This window comes from Poecilia latipinna, unplaced genomic scaffold, assembly GCF_001443285.1.
Source record: "Poecilia latipinna isolate Pla-1442-1.1 unplaced genomic scaffold, P_latipinna-1.0 Scaffold1023, whole genome shotgun sequence".
Classification (NCBI taxonomy): domain Eukaryota; kingdom Metazoa; phylum Chordata; class Actinopteri; order Cyprinodontiformes; family Poeciliidae; genus Poecilia; species Poecilia latipinna.
Genome location: NW_015113639.1, coordinates 73,100 through 95,485, shown reverse-complemented (window position 1 = coordinate 95,485; position 22,386 = coordinate 73,100). Strand labels below are relative to the sequence as shown.

At 37.1% G+C, this 22,386-nt stretch overlaps 1 protein-coding gene across 3 annotated transcripts in view; it reads left to right on the top strand.

Annotated features, from left to right (window-relative positions):
• grm5b (glutamate receptor, metabotropic 5b) overlaps positions 1-22,386 on the top strand; it is a 76,508-nt gene that overhangs the window by 31,456 nt on the left and 22,666 nt on the right. For all 3 annotated transcript variants that reach the window (XM_015050999.1, XM_015050997.1, XM_015051000.1), the window contains exons 5-6: positions 533-607; positions 1,101-1,275. In XM_015050999.1, the coding sequence (XP_014906485.1) occupies positions 533-607; positions 1,101-1,275 (250 nt within the window). The remainder of the gene's footprint in view (positions 1-532; positions 608-1,100; positions 1,276-22,386) is intronic.

Sequence of the window (22,386 nt, the reverse complement as noted above, 5' to 3'; positions counted from 1 at the left end):
CATTTAGATCAAAGCATATTAGAAGGACCCAGTCAAAAGTCAAATCAAAATCTAAGAAGGAATATTTGGTAAGATTTGGCAATGGAGGTTCAAAATTGCTTTTCATCCAATCTGACTGCCCTTGAGCTGTTCTGCAAAAAAGATCTTGAGAAAAAAGATTTACCTCTGGATCCGGAAAGCTTTAAATTACAACTAAAGTTGGTTCTACAAGCAATGTTTACTCAAGATAGCGCAACGCACATTCACACCACACTCATTATACTTTTATTTTAAAAGAATTTGAAAAAGCAGGCATCTTTTTTCTTTTTCTTCCGAATTATGACCCGTTGTTTTGGCTTATCGTATAGAATAAAAAAAAGTGTTTTCATTGTATCATGAAAATGTTGAAAAGTTCTACCGATGAACTATGAATACTCTTGCAAGACACCTGAATTCATCTGAATAGTTGGATTTTTTTTTTCTCTGCTGTTGTGAAAGTAATTTTATCCCGGCACTAAAACCTTTTTTGGCTGTCGTTTTCTTATTTGTCCAGGAAACTATGGTGAGAGTGGCATGGAGGCATTCAAAGACATGGCGGCCAAGGAGGGCATCTGTATAGCCCACTCAGGTAAAGATGGCAGAGGTCAAAATACGTAACTAGACAGAATTTATCATGAAATATATTGACTTAATGTTTGAATTGGGATTAATTTTAATGTTATCTTAATTTAGTGTTTGTTCAGACACAAAGATAATGAAGGAGAATACATCTACAAGAGATTGAATTCCCACTAAGTGCTGTTTATGCATGTGAAAGAGCACTTCTGTCAGTTATTGTTTTGGTCTATTTGCTACCTCTTATGGCTAATATTGTCAACACTAATAAGCTAGCACATTACTTCCTAACACCCACGGCAGACATCCAGTAAAAAAGGAAGCTTTTTGTTTTATTTAGTAAAAAAAAAAAAAAAAAAAACCCTTTTTCACTAAATATTTCCACTTTTTATTTGTGAAGGAAAGACATTTCAAATTCCCAGGATCTTCTTTTTAGGTGAGGGGATAAAAAACAAGCACATCATAAGGGTCAGAGACTTATTGCTCTCTCACGATTTTTGCTCTAGGTAAAATCTGGAGCAACGCTGGAGAACAGAGCTTTGATCGTCTGCTGTTGAGACTGAAGGCACACCTGCCCAAGGCCAGAGTAGTGGCGTGTTTTTGTGAAGGCATGACCGTTCGCAACATTCTCATGGCGATGAAACGCAAGAAAGTGGTGGGAGAGTTTCTCCTCGTCGGCAGGTCAGTTTGACTTTAAAGCGACTTTCTGTTGTGCTGATTGATATTTTATTCCCTGTAGGTCCCCTAGGAAAAACAGGCTCGCCTTCTCAACCCACACTGAGTCCTCTGAAAATGAAACATATAAAACCCAGGCAAAAAAAAAAAAAGCATTACAGAGATAAGAAAACCGGCCAAAAATAATTTGGGAGGAATTCACAAAAGCAATGCAATTTGCTTCATATTTTGCATTCACTATATTCCTTACTTCTGCATCAGATTTACAATGAAAGTTGCATTAAACTAATGAATACATGTCTATCAGGCAATCTCACTTGCAAAGAATGGGCATTTGGAGATTCTGAATCCCAGCCCAGTCCTTTAATAAAAACGATGTCATTCATCTTCTTAAAAACTCAGTAGGTGTAAATCACAGTAAAGTAACACGATTAGTTTAATCTGTTTTATATCCACCTCGACTCGCTCCCTGAAGATGTTTTAGATTGTGCAGTATCACTTTTTCTCCACAGCAACAAGATATGTCAACAAATACAGATTCAGTTTTCAATAAACTCACGCCTGTTGACATCCTTTCTTTGAATCAGACGGCAGTGCAAGACTAAAATTGCATTTTTTTCATCTCTGTTTTGAGAAGCAATTTGCTCAATGATCTTCTTTTTTCTTTTAGTATGAGAATTTGACAGATGTGTAAAGGATTGTTTGTGGAACATAGGCACGTAGTTTCATGAGTGTGCCCTCATATGCCAAATATACATTCTTTTTGATTTTGCAAATTAATCGGACATAATGCTTTTGTGTCACTCAGAAATGTTCCCCCGGTTCATTTCCCAGTAAAAGAAACATTGAAAAAGGACATTCATTACATGTTAATCTGTGCATTTGTATTTCTGAAAGCTCCGCTATAGCAGCCTCAGCTTTGGTTGTCATGCCAACTGTTAATTAACATAGGATGAATAATTATTTCAACACCTTTTGTTACCCAATTTGTAGTCAGCAAAACAGGTCTATGATAGAATGGGAACGGTATTCTGTGATTTGCATTAAAGCACCAAAAACCTAATTCTTTTCAATTCTACTTCTCCCCCAGAGATCAGAGCTGTGTGTTTCAATCATCGTAGCCCGCATCATTTGTGTTGTCATCGCCAGCATGATGCTCATTATCATCTCACTCATCCCACACTCATCACTCTCCTCATCTCCAGCATCCTCATCATCGTCTTTCTCTGGCAACTGAGGTAAAAACATTGACCGCAATGAATCTGTTGTCTGTCTAGGAGGTGAAACCAAACTGGGAAAGAGAGAGACTCTAATATAGAGATGTGTATTCTGTTCTCATAAAGTTAAAGAAGAGCTTTATGTGCAACTTTGATAAACAAAAGCTTTTAAGTTGACTGTATTTTAAAAAAAATGCAATTAGAAAAATGATCGAATGATCTTCCAAGGCACTCATATAGAGTTGCTTCCTAAGACTTCACTTGCAAAATGATTTACTTTATAGAATAAGGATTCTGTGCAGAAAAGCAGCCAATTACATTTTTTATTAAATCTTTTAAAAGGTCTTTTGCTGCAATATCAGTAATTTAAGGCTACAACAATCTCAAATAAAGCATCACTTCATGTCTGTTACTCCTCTGTGTCTGGCCAGTCAGATTTGATCCAGTCCAGTTAATTGAATATTAGGCTCCATTAGCATCTATATCATAAACGGACTGCACTTACAAATTAGACCCGGTCATGGGTGGGTACCCCACTTATCGGGGGTCTGCAGAGTGAAGTTCTGATTAAGCCATTTGAGCAGACGTTCATTTGGCATTGGATAATTACGTTACCAAAAGAGCATACAGATGATGATGCAGATTATTCCATTTCCTTGGACAGATGGTTTGAAAATACCTGATGACGTGTTTTTTTTGTAAGGGTTTAAAACATCTTAAACTTGTCTGGCCCGTCAGTTCTGTGGCCTGTCTCTTTTTCTACTATTATGAACAAAAGATATTTAATTCTACATATCTGGATTTTTTATTGCGTTCTAAGTTTTCCTGAAATTTTGGCTTTAATATTGAACCTAATAATGCAGTAATGGAGGAGGAAGTGTGTTGTTTAGTATTTGTGATATTATATATAAAAAAAAAAGAAAAATCCTCAGTTCAATTCAGCATTAAAATTGATACAGATTTAGTGTTCACCTTTTACTTATGGCTTTAAATGCCAAAGTAACGTTTAACTTCTATATTTTTGCTCGATTCAGTGAAAGTGTCAGTGCCACAGTGTTAAATTATAACATCATGGATTTATTTCTCCCATACAGTTGGCTAAGTAAATGATAAACACTGAATTAAAGTACCTAGCTAACTTCCATGCTGTGCGTCTGCAGACTTACATGCAGACGCACAGGCACACCTATTTGCTCCAGTCTATTGATTGTTTCAGTCCTATAATTCCTTGTGGTGCCACAGGGCTGCATCCTCATTAATGAGTGGCTGGGTTGAGATATACGACTGTTGGCATACATGACTCACAGCCTGGTCTTCACACACATTAACATGCATGGCGTTTGAGATCACAAACCGGCATTCGATCACGTCAAGTTAAGAAACGATCTGCTATTTTCCTTTCTGTAAAATGCTCTCCACTCACTGGACAGTGAGGTCTTACTAATGGCAGACACAGATCACTTTACGCGTCTCTTGCACCCATATCTTTTAACTGGTTTGCAGTTTGTTATAATATCTGTGACTTATGTAGTGACATAATAGGGATATTCTTTTCTTTTATGGTCTGGACTGTTATTACAGTGTGATTTATGTGTTGCTTCCAAGCCCAGCCTGCACCCCCTGACCTGTTGGTGTGTGTCATCTCCATTTCTGCAATTTATGATCTGTTTTTTTTTTTTTTAATGATTTGCAGCAGCTCTGCATCGCATGTCCTCCTGATGCAATCTATACTGTATATAATATTAGCATTAACAAAAAAGGGGGAAAAATCTCCTCATTGGTTTGTCAAAAATGATTAGAGAATGACTTAAAAATCTCACAGGTTTTGCAGCATGCCCTGCAGTTTTCGCTGTGTAGGTGAATTGCCATGGCAGCCAGAATATAACCAAGGCCAATTTTTTTGCATTTAGGAACTCTGCTGAAAGAACGGCTGCGTTGGTGAATGAATCGAACACAACAGTAGTTTGAATCAGAAGTCAAGCAGACTCTCTCTGGAGATCATCCCACATAAGTCTGCACCCCTTCTGTCTGCTGTTGCCATGGAAATATCCTCAACCATATTTGGATGAATCCAGCATAGCAGCAGGGCAATACTACATGCGGCGCATGCGCATGTGTTTATGTGAATGGGTTTGTGCATGCGTGGGTGATCTGTGTGTATAAGTCTGCATGACTGGATCCATAAGCGTGTTTTGTTTGAAACTGTTTGCTCGTACAAAACAGATACACGACTGAAAACGCACTTTTTAATAATATGATTATGATTCATTTTTTGACCTTCATGAGCAGCTTTTCTTCCTGTGTTTTCTTTTTTTTTTCTCCACTTTCTCAGGGCTTTATCGTTACATCACCGTTTCTCTGCGTCCCTCATTGAATCCACCTGCCTGGATTCTGTCAGACTGGAATCGTGTCTAGTGCAGTATGATTGTTTACTCAAGGTCACAGCGCTCCACCTTCCCAAATGACTCAGTTTTGGCATTCTTGAGGTTTTCAGTTAGGGAAAAATTAGGAGGAGAGATTTGAGTGTCTCAAATCAGAAAGTTTGTGAAACAGATTTTAGCGTTACACACATGTTTTTGTTGTCCAAAAGAAATTAAACCGTTAGAGCAGGCAAACCAGTGGTTAACGAACACCTCGGAAAGAAGGGGATGATCGCCACTGAGGCATTATTGTTTTCCTAAAAGTTACCCGTCTAAAAGTGAAAAATTGGACTGTGAAATGTGATCATCAGAGTTCTACAATACACCTACTGTGTGTTCCTAGAGAGTCTGTTTCTGGCTGCGAGTGGATTTGAGTCTTTGTTATGTTTACTGCTGCTATGGTAATTTGCCCGTGTCATTTAGTAGGGGAAATGACGGAAATTAATCCCGCTCCATTTTTCATATGTTTGTGAAAAAGCATTGCTAATGAAACACTGATGAATTTGCTGTAATGAATGATGGATGCTTAAGAGGGGAGGGTGAAGATAAAGAGAATGTTGTTCTGTTACAGGAGTGATTCTGCAGTCTCTTCTACACACACTTCAGGTCGGGTTTGTTTGAGTTACGTATGTGTTTTAAAATTTAGAATTTGACATGTCTGACAGCTTCTGCACTATTCTGGCTTTGACTCTCCTCATTGCTATCTATATTGTGGAAAACTACCATGTTTACAGCTTGGACATTTTTGTTCCACTGCTCTGTCCTCCTTTATAAATATCGGTATTTATTATGCAGATTAGCAAAATTAAGCATAATTGAGTATAATTTTGAATGCATGATGGTTGCAAAGTGTTTCCAATTCAATCCTTTGCATTTGTGGAATATGCATTAACCTGCATTAGGGGGATAAATACAGCATCCTGGCAACATTAGGACCAGATGTGGTCAGAGACAAATTCACAGTAATATGCAAAGGGACAACTCTACATTTTCCCACAATAATCACAGATGTCTGGTGAACCTTGTTGTTCCGAGGGTCAGCTTGGAACACAGAGGAGACTTGACCTTTTTTTTTTTCCTTTGTTTTTTATTTTTACTCTTTTTTTAAAATATGCATTATAGTTAATTCTGACATGACTTGAAATACAAGTCAGCTGTTGACAATCTCAGCATTTTGTACTTACTTTCTTGGCAATGCCTACTTATTTTAAAGCACATCTTAAAGCTGCTGTATGTGACTTTTGTAAAAAATATGTTTTTTACATATTGGTTAAAATTATCATTATGTTATGACAGTATAAGACAGATAATCTGTGAAAAAAAATCAAGCTCCTCTGCCTTCTGTCAGTATGCCCACAAACTGCAGAAACACACCACTCAGTCAGAAACAACCAATCAGAGCCAGGAGGAGGGCTTTAGTGCTGTCAATCACTCTCATGCTCACCCTCTTCCCCTTGCTTTCTGCTATGCTACAGCTGGTTCACCACAACTTTAACCTGCCGTGAGTCCTCAGACTATTTAGCATATAGGCACCGATGGCTGGAACGGAAAGTCATTTCTCCATCATTAGCACGTTGACTAATAGCACTAAGACACTCCTCATGGCTCTCGATGGTTGATTTTGACCAAGAGTGGTGCATTTTTGCAGACCACAGTAGTAGTATTAGAAGAAGAAGTTTGTCCTGCAATCAGTGGGTTGCCAATTTTCTATCTGTATTGGTAAATTGTTCCACAAAATGGTTCCAGGCATGCCTGCCTTAGTAGTCCAAACAATGCCATTTTAATCCTGGTCATATTGAATTTTAGATTTTAGGAAACTGAATTTCTAAAATATAATAGATCCCATAGCGCTCAGTTGGATCACTTTGCTAGACAAAGGGCCTTCATCTGTCATAGGCTGATACATTGCTCTGGCATTGACTGTATTGGAATTTGTTTTATTGTTTTACATGATGCCCTTTTTTCTGTGAGTTTGATAAAAGAAATATTTTATGAAAGTATCTGGGATCTCTGTGATCCCCTGTGTCAAATGTGTCAAAAGCATATCAAAGAACTCTCACAGGAAGTGTATGTCTTCATGTTTTAAACCTCAATAAAAGTCTAGGTTGACTTCAAAAAGCTGTTGAACTGAAACTCCCCTATATATCAAAGATTTTTATTTTTTATTCTGCTCACCAGTACTTCCCTGCTATTTTCTGTCAGTACCTGTCTTTGTCTTTTGGCCTCTGTTTCCTTTCTCTTTTTGCACACTCTTGACTTTTTGACACTTCGCTTTTCTCTCTTCGTGTTTTTGCTTTATTCCGCTCCCTGGCTCCTTCATACAGGGACAAAAGAGTCTGTGAATAAGGTGCAATGCTTCTGCTATTAAAAAAGCATGGGCTAAGCTCATGCAGTTTGCTAGTCTTTTTAAATTTCAACATTAAACAGTTTGGTGCGGGAGTCCGGTGCGGTCGTGTGGCTTGATGGTGTCTGCTCTGTTGCATTCAAGTTTTGGAGAAAGGGTGGTGTCATGCAGAGCCGTTGCCTTGCTGTTGCGGTGCGCTCTGTTCATCGGCATTTCGGGTAGATCTCCCCCTGTGGGTGGTAGAGTTGTGACATGCATGTTCAGAATCCCGATGCAACGTTGGGGCTGTTTTGTCATGAGGCAGCTCTGGATGGCTGGTTCGTTTGAGCACACGGACTTTTATTGGCCCCCATCACTAGATGGTGTTGGGGTTCAGCGTCTGGCCGGGGTTCATTCGGATGGCGACCACCCCTCATCTGGCCTGATGGGCTGCTCCACTGCTGCGGAGGTTTGCACTGTCTGCTTTTCTTCACGCTGGAATGAAGGGAAGCACCTCTTGGGACCAGCGATGGTTTGCTCCTCTGGGGAAATGCTACTGGGACCTGAGAGTGTAAAGTACACACCTTACACTCTCTATGGGTTGTGTGCGTGGGTGTGCATCCAGTCTTCTATGTTTGTATTGGGTTAGTAGGTATGAATGTCTGTGTGTGAGCATGAGATATGTGGGAACTCGTGATTGTGACAGTGTTTGCCTGTTTCTCTGTCGATTTGGGCCTTGAGCCCCACCTTTATCTACATCATCTTGGGTCCAACAACAAATCTGGGTCCCATTTCCACATCACACTATGTAGAAGGCAGGTACCTCTGCCCGCTTGTTTGGTTGTGTGCTGACTTATTCCTGGTAACTGTTTGGCTGGTCTCTGAGAAGGGTGGTGTGCCTTTGGCACTCAGATCATGTTTTGCCTACAGAAACGAAAAACTTTCTATCTCATCCAGACTGCGATTCATCTATGTCCCTTACTATCCTTTTCTTCGTACATTATGGTAAGGACAATCAAGCCTTGTTTTACATAGTTTCAGATGCCTTAAGCTTTTACTTGCTTTGACTGCAGATTTAGACAAAGTTAGGTGAGTAGCTCTTTTCTTGCAGACAGCCCTGTGTTTTGAGATCAAGGGAAAATGGGCCGGGGCATCAACACAGAAAAGGGCACTCATACAGAAGACAAGTAGTACTAAGTAATACTAAAACATATTGCAGGGTGTCTTGAGTTGTGTCATGAGATGTACAATATTTGTACAGTCATATAGCACTTTTGGTTTAATCTTTGTTTAATAAAGACTGTGAGTTGTTGTAGGGGTTTTTAAACCTGAGATTAGATTTAAATGATAGTAGGAATCAGTGGAGCTCAGATCATTTTGTTGTTCACCGATAAACTTAGACTCTCTTCAAGGTGTATTTTCATTTTAGCATGACTATATGGGATTTCATTTACCCTATCTATGAAATTATTTCTCTATATGACACTAAAGAGACTAAAGAATTAAAATATTGTAATGTACATGAGTTGATCGCAGCAGATTGTGTTAAAAGTGTGTTTTTCAGTCCTCTGACATGAGATTAGCCTAAGACATCTAAGGCCTGAGTTGGGTTTAATGCTGCGCTGAACCTATACTGGTTTCATATAACAATTTGACTTTGTGTGACTTTTAGCTGCACAAAAATTAGGCAATATGCTGTTATAATCATAACTGCACATTTATTGCATAAAGAAGTTGGAAAGAAACTGTCATCAGTTAAAATTTGATAATTATGTACCAGCTTATTTTCCTTTCAGTTTCAAAGGAAGACACAATGCTGCAGGAATACAGCATTAATAAGACATTGCAGCTTTGTTTTTTGTTTTTTTGTCTTATTGTCTTATTTATGTTACCCAAACGAGTTCACTAGGCTCTTCTACTTTTGTACACTTTACCTTTATTGTGTCTTTGCACAGATCTCACGCTTGCAACAAAAAATAAAATAAAAATAAAAAAATAAATCACAGAAAAATTCAGGAAAAATTAAATTCAGAACAATGAGTCTCTTGACAGGGAATTAGTTGGTTTTTTAGTATGTAGGGCAGAGCCAGAGGCAAGTGGACCTGCTAACGAACCTCCACACAACACTTAACCCAAATAACGTAAAACTGTCTAACATGCAGAGAAAAGAACTGCACATTTCTACTAAAAACACTGTTGTGTTCAAACTGACCAACATTTGCATCACCTGGATGAGTGCAGGCATTTTGTACATACAGGCAGGCTTTGATATGGGGAGACGCACAAATACACACACAATTTGTCCTCTTATTGCTCTCCCAGGGAATGGTCTTATCCTCTTACAGCACTCCAATGGGAAAAGTGCTTGGAATTAGAGAGTATAGGCAGGGGATGAGATACAGACAGTGATAGCAGGGATGAGGAGCAAAGAGACGGCAGCGCAGAGTAAATATATATATATATATATATATATATATATATATATATATATATATATATATATATATATATATATATATATCTCACTTCGAGACGTTGCATTTATTTGATTGCTTTGATCAGTTGATTGTTTGCGCTGTTTTTCTGTTTTAAAATTCTTCTTTGGCACGCTGTTGCTCATTTTCCAGAGGGACTAATCTGACGGTTACATCAGTGGTTCTGCGTGCTCAAACACATTAATACATTCACACACATCCTTACACACATCATAATCCTTTTAATGGTTGTTGTCACAGTAATCCACACCATAATAAACTTCCCTGTTTCATTTTTGATACTTGAATGTTCTTGTGCACGAAAACCTTTTAAGAAGGAAATAACCTTTGCATTTTGTGTTCATTGCCCCTGCTTCACTCCCCATTCCATGTCAACACTTGACTTTTTTGTCTTTCTACTTTATTTCACAACCTTTACAGACGCTTTGTCTCCACCGCACAATCCACTTCATCCATCACACATTTGAAAGGCTATCTGCAAGCTGCTCGGCTATCTCCTGAAGTGCCTGGACAGGAAATAAATGGCTCCTTAATTTAGCTCTGCCTTGGAGTTAATTAAAAGAAATGTGAACTTTTATTCATTTGAGGAACAACCTCAGGACTCCAACAGAGGAAAACACATGAACATTGAGAAAGTGGAACAGCAGAGCTTTATGTCTGATATCATATTATAATACCAGTCTATTGATTCAGTGCGAGGAGCAGGAAAAGTAACTATGAGGAAAATCTTCAGCACATATTTTCATTAGAACTGTTTGCATTTATCTAAGACATCCACATGTTGGCTTATGTAATGAGTTGGTGCATTTAGGTTTACTGTAGAGAAATGGAAAGTATTAATAACGTCTTGAATCATGTTCAGTCATGTTACAACCACTAATTAATTTGAACTTTATCGGTATGTCATGTGATGAGTCAACTTAAAGAAGGTGGTCATTGTGTAGCAGAATGAAACAATACAAGGTGTGTTCGGTTTCATAAGGCACAATTTTTTTTGTTGTCGAAACTGATAGTTGTCAGCTACACGTGGCAGGTCGTATGTAGTTTTCAAAGTTCAAGGTTCAGCTCACGTGGTTGCTGTACCTCCTACATGCTCTATGGTAAACTGTAAGCAGGACCTATGGCTTTCTCCAAACAATGGCTTCCATTTTAACACTCTTCTAAAAACGCCAGAATTGGAAGCTCAGAGGTAATAGTTGTCCTGCCAACAGATTATCCCGAATGAGCTGCGATGCGTAATTCTTTCTTTCCCTCTCCTGTATGTTTAGGAGGGAAACAATGGTCCTTTGATTTTGTTTGCATTTATGCAAAACTTTATATTTAGTTGATTTTTTTTATTTATTTGAACAAACACAATAAAAGGCAGCATATACAAATACTGACAATGAGAAAAAAAATAATTGCAAGTTGTTCAAAGGGAGTAGATTGAAGTAATAAAAAGAGATATTCCTATCCCCTCATACAATTTAAAGTTATGCATAGTACACTAGATTTCACTATACACTACTTATTCCTTTGAATTATATTCTTTTGACTGAAATGTACATAATTTTCAACTGGATATTTTTTAAATATATTGGATGTTAAGTTTGTTTTAACTTAACATTATTTTAAATTGTACTGGCTTTACCTTTCAGAAACACTTTATTTGAAGGGGTGTGCATAAGACTGACATGACACTGTCAAAAACGTGACATAACACCTGTTATTAACATAAAGAAGTCTTTATGAATGTTTGTGACAGTGGTCATGAAGTGTCATTCGGTAAATAATGACACTCTTAATGCAAAGTTGCTCTAAAAGTTGCATTGAAAGTCCATTAAAAATGCCAACTTTGCATTAAATTATCATGATTTGTATACTACTTTTTTAATTGTGTTTGTTCAAATAAATAAAAAAATCACTTAGCTGTTCATGCATTCAATGCGCATTTTGTTTCACTATTGTGACAGCACCTTGTTATTTTATATTAAATTATCCTCTTAAATGATATGCTCTTTTTTCCCCTCAACAGTTTCTGAACATTTTTGGGTAAGGAGTTTTAGTAATTTTAGTATTTAAGATTTTTAAAAACAATACAGTTCTTTCCAGGGTTACTTTTAGTGATTTAACACTTGCTGTTTGACTTGGAAAGAAGGACCTGTGAAGTTCACTTCTTAACGGTGTAGCTCACTTTGCTTAGGTAGATATTACATAAGAGCTGCCAGTCTGGAATCTACAAGCATTTGGTGAAATCCTGAAAGTGTCACATCGCATTAGTGGCTTTGAAGCCGCAGACAGACTGCAGTCTGCAGGTGTCGGCCAGGTGCAGCATCTACCGAAAGAGGTGCAAGACTAAAATTCACTTCGCAGTCGTTAACTGTTTAATCGAATAATCTAACTTTGCATTGCTTCTTAACTGTGGAGATTTCTTTTCACCTGGGTGTCAAGTGACATTTATTCTCTTCAAAATCAGTCAAATCTATGCCAGAGACCTATTATCCATTTGTCTCCCATGCTCTCCCTGTCTTCCAGGGAATTTGGAGACATGGGTGTGATGTGTGCTGCATCGCAGCCCCCGCATAGCTTGTTACCATGGCAACGGCTGAGACGGAGGGCGATAAAAAATGATGGAAAGACAGAGGCAGAGTGTATAAAAGAGAGGAAGTTTGCAAAAAAGGGATCGAGAGGTTTGCTTGTGTGCTATAAATGATTTTCCATCTGTGTCCTTGTGCAATAATGGGAGATCCTTCAGCTAACGGCTCTCAGACAAAATTATGCTGCTTAAGCAAAACAGCACAAACTCAGTGAAGCCCTTGCAACTTTTCTGCTGCGATCCATAAAAATGTATTCAAAATCTGAGACATTATTTTCACTTATTTTCTGTTTTCATAGTACTCAAACTATAGATTTTAAAATTACTGAAATAAATTAACCCTAATAATACCAGCGATGCAGGGAAATCTGCCTTTTCACGAGTGCCAGACAGAAAGTTTATCCTAGACAGAGTGGTGGAAGAGGTGATGTTAAAGCAAAAACCCTCTCAGTGGTGGAAAGACATTTTTTCCTAGTAAAATAATTCATGCCTATATTAAATAAATATAACACTTTAATTTGGGAATTTAATTTAAATTTAAACAACTGGATAACAACTGTTTCCATGAAACCATCAAGTTTTGTCTTCAGCCAAAATGTTGGCATCTTTCACTTAGCTTTTCAATTGACTTTGACATTTATTATGTAAAATGTACATACTGCTAAGTCATCCAAACATTTTCTTGCACTTGATTCATAATCATAAAAAGGCTAGAAGTTTTGATTTTGATTCACTGAATGATTTCAGCGCAATAATCAACATTGACAATGATCTCTTTGACTGGATGCTCATCATTTCATATCTTTACCGATCCGTGCTTTTGAAATTAATGTCATATCTAACTATTTGTGGATTCAGAGAAACGTCTGAGTCACAGCCGTGTTGGTCTCGAAACATCTTTAACAATCATAGCTTTGTGATAATATTAGCTTGGGCTAAAATTAATCAAGGCTAATTGTGATGACTTTAATAATCTCTATACTAGAAGCAAATGAAGTCCTTTAGTTACGTTAATAGTAAAAAAAAAACAAACAAAAAAAAAACATGTTTTGCAAATCAGAAGTGGGGGATTCATTAAAGCTCATAATGAAACAGTTAATTTACTGCAGACCTGTCTGTTCCTCCCTTTCCTCTTTTTCTGATAAGCACACGCTCCCAGATGCACACACGATTCTGTGGGCGATAAGCTGGATGCTCATTATCGGGCATTAGCTGCACTGCTCACTAATCCCTGCTGTCAAACAGACTGACTAGCGGTATGTGTGTGCGTCCTTGTGTGAAGGCCCAACCAGTATAATTATTGCAAAGCAGGAAATAGCTCTGACTCCTGTTTCTAAGCCACCGGCGTATCATTATGTTACATAAAATTGTTTACTGACGGATGTGCATTTCCATATATCAGGAAGCGTGTTCCAGGATGTGATGTTTTGCATGTTCCTCAGTCTAGACATTTCCATCAAATATGTTGCCACTAGCATGAGGCCCAGCAGAAAATCGCTTGGCTAAGAAGGAGTTAGATCAGAGCTTTTAACAAAAATATTTTCTGGGTTTTCAGGGTAAATGATGATTTAAAAATGTTTTACAATGCTCTGAAAATGTATTACACAGTTCTTCTGGCTTTGCTTTTTTTTCCCCACACAGATTATAAAGCAAATTGTAGTATCAGTGTTTTTTCCAAGGTCTAGACTTTCGCTAGGCTACTCAAAAAACTTCACCTAGTTTCTTTTGAGAAGTTTAAGAAGTAATCTTGCTAGTGTGCTTTGGGTGATTGTTCTGTTGAATAAGTAGAAAATGCCCAGACCATCGCAGATCCACCACCATGTTTGACTTTAAATGCTGTGTCAGCTTTACGCCAAATTTAACAGGACACGCTCTTCCAAAAGTTTCCACTTGTGTCACAATACGTGTTGGATGCTTTGTTTCTGGTCAAACTGTCTTGGCATGTCATGTATCATTTGAAATGCCACCTAAATCTCACCTAAATAGTGCAAATTTGCCATCATTGTTGTCTGGCCCCACGCTTTAAAAGGGTTTGGCACAGAGATCTTCAAGTAGAAGTCTCAGAGCATGATGGGAAGCATAGAGGAAAAAGAAAATGATAGCACAGGGGTTCAAAAGGCTCAGATTGAGAAAAGGATCAGGGAAGAAAAAGACCAGAAGGCCACCTTGGTGATAAAGACGAGGCCGAAATAAAAAAGACTCGGGGAGGAAGAGTAATGGCACGCTGGAGGTGTATTACCCCAGCAGGTGATATTACAATGTCTGCTGTGTCGAATATGAGAGACCACACTTTTATGTGTGAAGCAATAAAAAGTAATGAGGCTGGACCTGAAGGAAAAGATGGAATATAAAGTCTGTGTTTCCCTCCAACTCTTTCGTCCCAACATCATATTTTCAACATTCGTCCCACTGTGAGTGTGCGTGTGTGTGTGTGCTTTGCTATGGCTCAACTCAAATCTTCTCCTCCAACATATTGGTCTTTGTTCCTCAACATTGCAAACATAATCCAAACTGTGTAGAAAGCTGCAGTCTCCCTTTTTGATCTTCTTTTTTCTCAGCCCGTAATTCGATCTCATCCCTGGAGACGTACGTCATCTGTGTCACTTCACACCTTCTCCGCCTTGACATATCCCAGAGAATACTTTGTCTTTAACCTCTTCGCCTCCCCTGGTCTTTCATTCATAAGTCTAATTGTCTCTTCTGTGACCCGATTGCTCTTTCAGCTGTTTCCTTCATCCTTCACTCTCCTCAGTTTGCCTTTCGGTGTTGACCTGCATTTTGTTGCTACTCTTCAATATTGCCGTCTTCTCTTCATCTTCAGCAGACAATAAGCTTTGCCTGGTTATCCCTGGCTTAAAATTGATGAGCAAGTAAAAACTGCTTTGTGACTCATAACTGGATGACATGAAAAGGTCTTTAGGGTATAGATGACTTGTGGAGCTTTCTAAGTGTTTATTTTTTTTTACTTAAAGTCACACTTTCATATAGCCCATTTTTTGTGAACTGGTGTCTTCAGTTTGTGTGTAAAACTCTCACACCTCACTGCATCCAGACAAAGACCCCAGCTGGAAGGGAAATAATGTCTGTTATCTGCACTCATTCATCTGCTTCTCGTCTTACAGCTATTTATTTTATTGCACCTCCTGCTTCCTTCTACTTAGTTATTTTTCTTCAGCGTGTCTTTTTGGTAAAGTGAAGATGGGTGATTCTGCTGCACTTCTAATAATAATAATAAAAAAAATGATGGACGCCTGTTTGCTCACTCCTATACTTTCTGAATCTAATGCATATTTAAATAAAGTTTAGTTTATAAATTTTATAAAGCACAGCCATTTTTATGGTAAAAAAGTTATTAATATTTTGTCACATTGCCACCGAACTGCAATCTTGAATAAGATTTTATGAAATATAATAACTGTGCAATGGAAGGAAAGAAAATGCAACTAAAAATCTATAAGAAAGACCACATATTTGTCTTTAGTCCCTTTATCTCTGAACCCACCAAATAAAGTGCAGCGCAGCAGAATTTGGTCAAACCTCTAATAGTTCTTAGTTTAAGGTCGTGTAATTTCTCTAAAACTGATTTCGGTGTTTTAGGAATTAAAATCTAATTTATGACCTAAATGAAGAGAGAAATATAGAGAATAATGTGCTTACTCCTTTTTTGAAGGACTAAGAGGATACTTTTTTATTCTTTAGACAAGTAGCAAAGATGGAAAATATCAGCTCAAGGTAAAAGTACAGTAGACATTGTGTTTTGACAAAAGATTTTGTGAAAATATTTTGTAATCAGTCAGCTTGAATAAGGTCTAGCATTCACATCTCTGAACCCTTAGTGTAGAGTAGAGCACTCATTCATCAAAAAACTCTTCAATTAATGTCTTTATTTTACAGACAAGGACAAGCAATACTAGTAGAAATTTTATCATCCTAATTCTTATTACTGAGGTCACTTTTTTCTCTACTAAAGCTTGTTCTGTAAATCACTTCTTCCTTTTTTTATCTTCTCTGTATACAGCATAGACTCAAAATAGACAGAATTTTGTCAATTTTGTCTGCCTCTGTGTCTGAGCTCCCCTTTAGAACTACAGTCATGGCAGAAGGTTAGAACTACAGTGATGGAGGAACTCTGTTACTAAAGAAGAGGGCAGAGCTGGCATTTAGAAATATAGAAACAGAACTACCACAAAGTATAAATCAGAGAAAACTTAACACAGAAAATTTCACACAGCTAAGATGGCAGAAGAGCAAAGGAAGTAAGAACAATATGACTCACGAAACTGATTCTCTTAAACAGACAACCACTTTGGACTTCCAAAATAAGAGCAACACATACCCTACAAAACAAAAGCCTTCACATTTTCACAGCAGCTAATTGCTGGTTTGAGCATTATGTGATTTCTGTCTCCCCCTCCGGGGGCAGAGCTGTAGAACTACAGTGATGGTGGATTGTCAGAACTGCAGACATGGTGGAAAACTCAGTTCCTACAGAGGATGGCTGAGTTTCCAGTTAGAGCTACAGAAACGCCACCTTGGCAGAACACTTACTACAGACCAGTATATGTTTCATAATATATTTACCACCAATGACAAAAAAAAAAATCACTTTTCTGCCAAATTCACCAACTACACAATTTTAAGAAGAATTTTAAGAAGAATTTTTAAGATAAGTTGTATTTCAAAAAATTTATGTTTTTTGAACAATAACAATATTTGTTGTTGATCTGTTGCTAAGAGATGAGCGCGTTTTCTGGTAACCAAGTGCACAAAGTAAACATCTGATTTTTACTTATGCAAAATTTACCAAGTGTAAATTTCTTGTCTAAGCAGATAAGCAGTATTTCAAAAGAACTTACGTTTTACAAACAATATTATTACTTGTTATTAATTTGATGTTAAGAGATTAACGTTTTTTTTCTTGTAACGAAGTATAAATCAGATTTTTACTTTTGTGTTGAATGTCTGTTTTATAATTTATTGATCACCAATGCCAAAAATATATTTTCACTTTTCTGCAAAATTCACCAACTGCACAATTCTTAAGTAGTGTAAGTTTAGTAGTATTTCAAAGAGCAGAAGAAATCTTATGTTTTTTGAAAAATAACAATATTTGTTGTTGATCTGTTGCTAAGAGACGAGTGTGTTTTCTGGTAACCAAGTGCACAAAGTATGCATCTCATTTTTACTTGTGCAAAATTTACCAGCTGTAAGTTTCCTATGTCTGAGCAGATAAGCAGTATTTCAAAAGAGCTTATATTTTATAAACTAATTAATTTGGCGTTAAGAGATTAGTTGGTTTTTTTCTGGTAACGAACTGCCACAAAGTATAAATCAGATTTTTACTTTTGTGTTGAATGCCTGTTTTATAATATATTTACCATCAATGACATAAAAAAGAAACATTTTCACTTTTCTGAAAGATTCACCAACTGCAAGTAGTATAAGATAAGTAGTATTTCAAAAGAGCAGAATAAATCTTACATTTTTTTTGGACAATAATAATATGTGTTGTTAATCTGTTGCTAAGAGATGAGTGCTTTTTCTGGCAACGAAATTATGCCACGACGTAAAAATCTTATTTTTTACTTTAGCAAAGGTAAAACTCAGAAGGCAGTGCATTAACAATTGAGTTTGTCACAATATATTTGGAGCCTTTTCTGGGCCTCTTGCAGAAAACATGCATTGTCCCGAGGATAGCATCAGGCTGCTAAGGTCTGATTCTGTAACAGCAGATATTGTTCCTTGTTTAACCTAAATGGACTTGGAATTGTGTTCAGTCTCAATGTTCACTATAAACACAGTAATAATAATGTTCACAATAAACACAGACAAACCTATTTGCATTTCCACTGTGAGGAAAAAGCTGCAGCAATACATCATTCCTACAACAAAGTGAAAACATCCACCGTTTGTTTCTTCTAATGGAAAAATCTGTTTGTTAGGCACAAACAAATTTACTTTAATGTATGATAATAAGCAAAGAGTTAATCACATCTTATTATAAAATAGCTAAATTTTCAAGAAATTGTTGTCATAGAAACAAACGTCCTGCTGATGAAACGCCAGCAGGAAGCACTCAGCATCGCCTTGCCACCACTTTCAGGATCTTTATTTAAATCTACACACGCCTTTCTTCTTCAAGATTTCTTTGAATAAAAACAAAATTTGCACAAAAGTAGCTACATAATTTAGTTGTTAGTGGTTTGAAAGAAAAAAAGAAGGCAATCAGCATGACTGAGACAGGTGGAGGAAATGTGGAAAAAGAAAAAGAAAAAAGCAGAGAGTGGATCCAGATGTGGGGAGAAAAGACAAACAGGAAAGTGAGCTGGGCTGAGAGCAGCCAGAAACAGAGCCAGAGGGTAATGAAGTGTGACATTGATAGATAGGTAAAAATGAACCTACTGCCAAGGTAAGCAGGCTCAGGCTGTTCTACTCTCTGTGTCTGTGCGTTATTGAATGATAGGCGTGTAAAGTGGTCCGATCACTCACTGAATTACACCCTCGAATACACACATACATGAGTCTTGTATCTTATGGCACACACACACATTCTTACTCCACAGTGTCCGTGTGTGATGCAGTTCCGACATTTGGCTAAATGAGTTTTGCTGTTGTCACAGTGACCCCTGACCTCTGCTTGGCTGGGGTCCATGATAGATGAGCTGTCATCGCTCAGTAGTAGTCAGTTCATCTCCACGGTTACTGTTTGCAGCTAGACCTCAGATCAGCCTTGCTTCAACATCTCTTCATCAATCTGCATATCACAAAGCTTTTTATCCTTTTCTTACGTAGCTCATGTTTTCTGTCCAACCATCCGATAATGAGGCTGTTGCTGTCAGAAGTCACAGTGTTTGCTAATATGAATGTGATTTACAATTTTTTTATTATTTTTTTTGCTAATGTGAAAGTTGCATTAAAAGCAATATTTTTTAAAGGACTATATTATTATGTGTTTTTAATTATTCTTATACAATTCATGCTAATTACAGGATAATACCAGAAGACCACATGGTGGAGGCTGCAGCAGAGGTTCACCTTCATACAGGAAATGACCAAACACGCAGCTAGATTTTTTTTTTTTAACTCAACAACAGTTCTTGCATTTTAAGGACATGTGTGTTTGTATGCTACAAGTTTCAGTTCCATTGAAGTCAGCTGCTTACAAAACTACGAAACCACATGGTCTCAGGCATAAGTAAGAAAAACAATAAAGACAAAAAAAAAACTGAGACACAAGGAGACAATGTTACATGTTTTGAAAAACAAACTGAATTTTCCTGCAGGTTATAATGTAGAAAACTGTCTAAAGGCAGAAGTATATCGGAGAAAAACTTTTGTAATGAGTCAATTTGAATCAGACACAACTGAAGACACATTTTGAATATATCTTATAGGGCAACTACTGCTATTCATGATGAAAAAAATAATTTTAGTTCTCTTTGCATGACAGATGAACAATAACAGCTTATATTGTTATTATTGATGTCTCTTTTTTTCTTCCAAGAATTAACTACTATTAAAGATAGACTGGACTGGCTTTTTCTAAGATGATTAAACAAAACACAGCTCCGTTATAAAAACCTTTTGTTGAAGCGAGGAAAGCAGAGAAATGTGAATTCTTGTGTTTTTGTCACATTTCATCCCCCTGAATTACTATTAAATATAAATAATGCGGTTGAGTACACAAGCCACATGAAAGTGGTGGCAACCCATTTGTTTTATTAGTTATTAAAGCCCCAAATTACAGTTTGATCGATCTTTCTTCTAACTTCCTCCTCCCGGCCCATCATCACTTCTCTTTAGTTCATGCACTGATGAACTGAAAAGGATTAGACACAACGGTGAAGCATTTATTATGGAGGACATACAATTTAGTGATCACGTTGTTTCATTTATGATTAGCTTAACATGTAAAGTTCATTTGATGGACGACTCACACTCATGTGCTACTTTGTGCACATAGTGTTTAAGCTTTTTGCGTGTCCTTTATGTTCAGCTAATCAATGGTTTAAGGTTCTTTTACTATGCTGTTTGTATTATTGTGTAGACTATTGTGTATGGGTGTGCGTGCGTGTGTGTGTGTAGTGTTTTTGGTTATAAGCAGCAGATGCTGATGTGAAATCTGTGCCAGGTTACCATGGCAGCGACAGAGCGAGTGTGTTGGGATCGAGTTGTATGTTATTATTGAACATGGACATTAATTACTAAAGTGACCTATTGGCAGCACAGCTTCAGATCCAAGTCAAATATTTTTACAGATGATGACCTCTTTTTACTCAACTGGTGACTTTGTCTACGGTAATTAGAGAACAATGCAAACATGTGTTTTAAGGGAACTGATTAGTTTCTTTTTTTTATTGAATGGCTTAACTTTCCATTTTCTCAACATGAGCAACTACTTCTTCACCACAGGACTTGGATATCTGACAGAAAATTTCTCTTTCTAGTTTATGCTGTTTTGCTCCTTTGTGCTTTAAGTAAAAATCAGGAACAAATACCTAAAGATTTGATAACTACTACATCAGAGACAGAATAAATAATTTAACTAGGAATGGGTCAGTTGCTGGAACAAAGACAAGCCATTATTATAAATGTTATGGTTTCAAAAGACAGAGAAAATAAAATAATAATAATATAAAAAAAAAACAGTTTCCACAGATTAAATTGTTATTATTGAGTTGAGAAAGTGCTGTGGAGTTTTTGGCTGTAAGGAGCACAGGTTAACACATCATGTCCTCTCTCTAAACTTAAAGCTAATGTGTACTTTAAGTCACTGACTGAAGGTTTGTTACAAGAGCAGACCAACTAATAAAAGCTTGAGCTTGTTCTACCTGTGTAACTTTAAGGTATAGAAGGTTAAAGGTTAAAAAATTAAAAACTACTAAAGAATTAATGAGGGCTTAATCTGGACTTTTGATTAAAGTCTTTGTTTCTCAGTCAAAATGACAATAAATGGATGATATAGTAATATTGTTAGAACTAATAATCAATGTTATATCATTGTAGCCGCTGTTGGAATAATTGTTGCTTTTCTGTTTTAAATTAAAGCAATTAATTGAAAGCAATTGCTTTAATTATTAATTGTGCAATTTGTGACATTTATTTTGAGTTACTGTTACTAAATTGAAAACCTCAAACTGTTTCAGGCCCGTAAGTCATTTGGTAGATTTAAGGTACAGAGAAATCTGCATAACCTATTTTACATGTGGATCTTTCTCAGTGAGGATGCACGGCGCATTTGTCCACAGAGTTTGCATGTTGTCTCTGTTTTCTTGTCACTTCTATCCCCCCCCCCCATTGTCAAAAATATAAAGATTAGATTAATTTGCCTCTTTCTTTACCTCTTTAGGATTGTGGTTGTTCACCCTTTAAGTGTCTTACGTTGTCTTGTGATGAACTGGTGGCCTGTTGAAGGTGTTAGCTGATAAAATAATACTTTAAAATATGAATTTGTCTGGCTGTTTGATATTGAAGACATGCCCAGTTCTCTTCAGGTTGTTACAACTGTGAGCAGAATAAATCATTTTAAAGTATAAGGATCAAATGCGTTTTATTGGATTTAGAGCAATCAAAATTGCTCTGATCTACTTATTTTTTTTTAGCGTCTACATTTGGTGAGGCAAATGCTTTTATACAAAGTAATTCTGTAAGTAACATTGTGTAATACTGACATACAAAGTAAGAAACCCAAGGCTTTGGCTGAGCCTTTTTCTGGAATCCAGACAGTCAGAAACTTCAGCCTTGTGATAGATTTTATAACCAAGAAAAAGCCAGCTAAAAATTAATAACCATTTGCAAATGAGTTCTAGTTTCTATTTATACCCTGAATGAACAGAAAGGAAAGGCAGATGCCTCAGGCCCAGCTTTTTAGAACTGATTTGCTTAAGTTACGCTTAAGGTATTTTGGTGGCCTACAACACTGGAATATTGTACGGTTACTCAAATAGCATTTGTGACATTGGTGCAGGGCATCAGATGTTAATTGAATAGTGAATAGAACAGTAAGCGTGGAAGTGTGTGTGTGTGTGTGTGTGTGTGTGTGTGTGTGTGTGTGTGTGTGTGTGTGGGTGTGTGTGTGTGTGGGGGG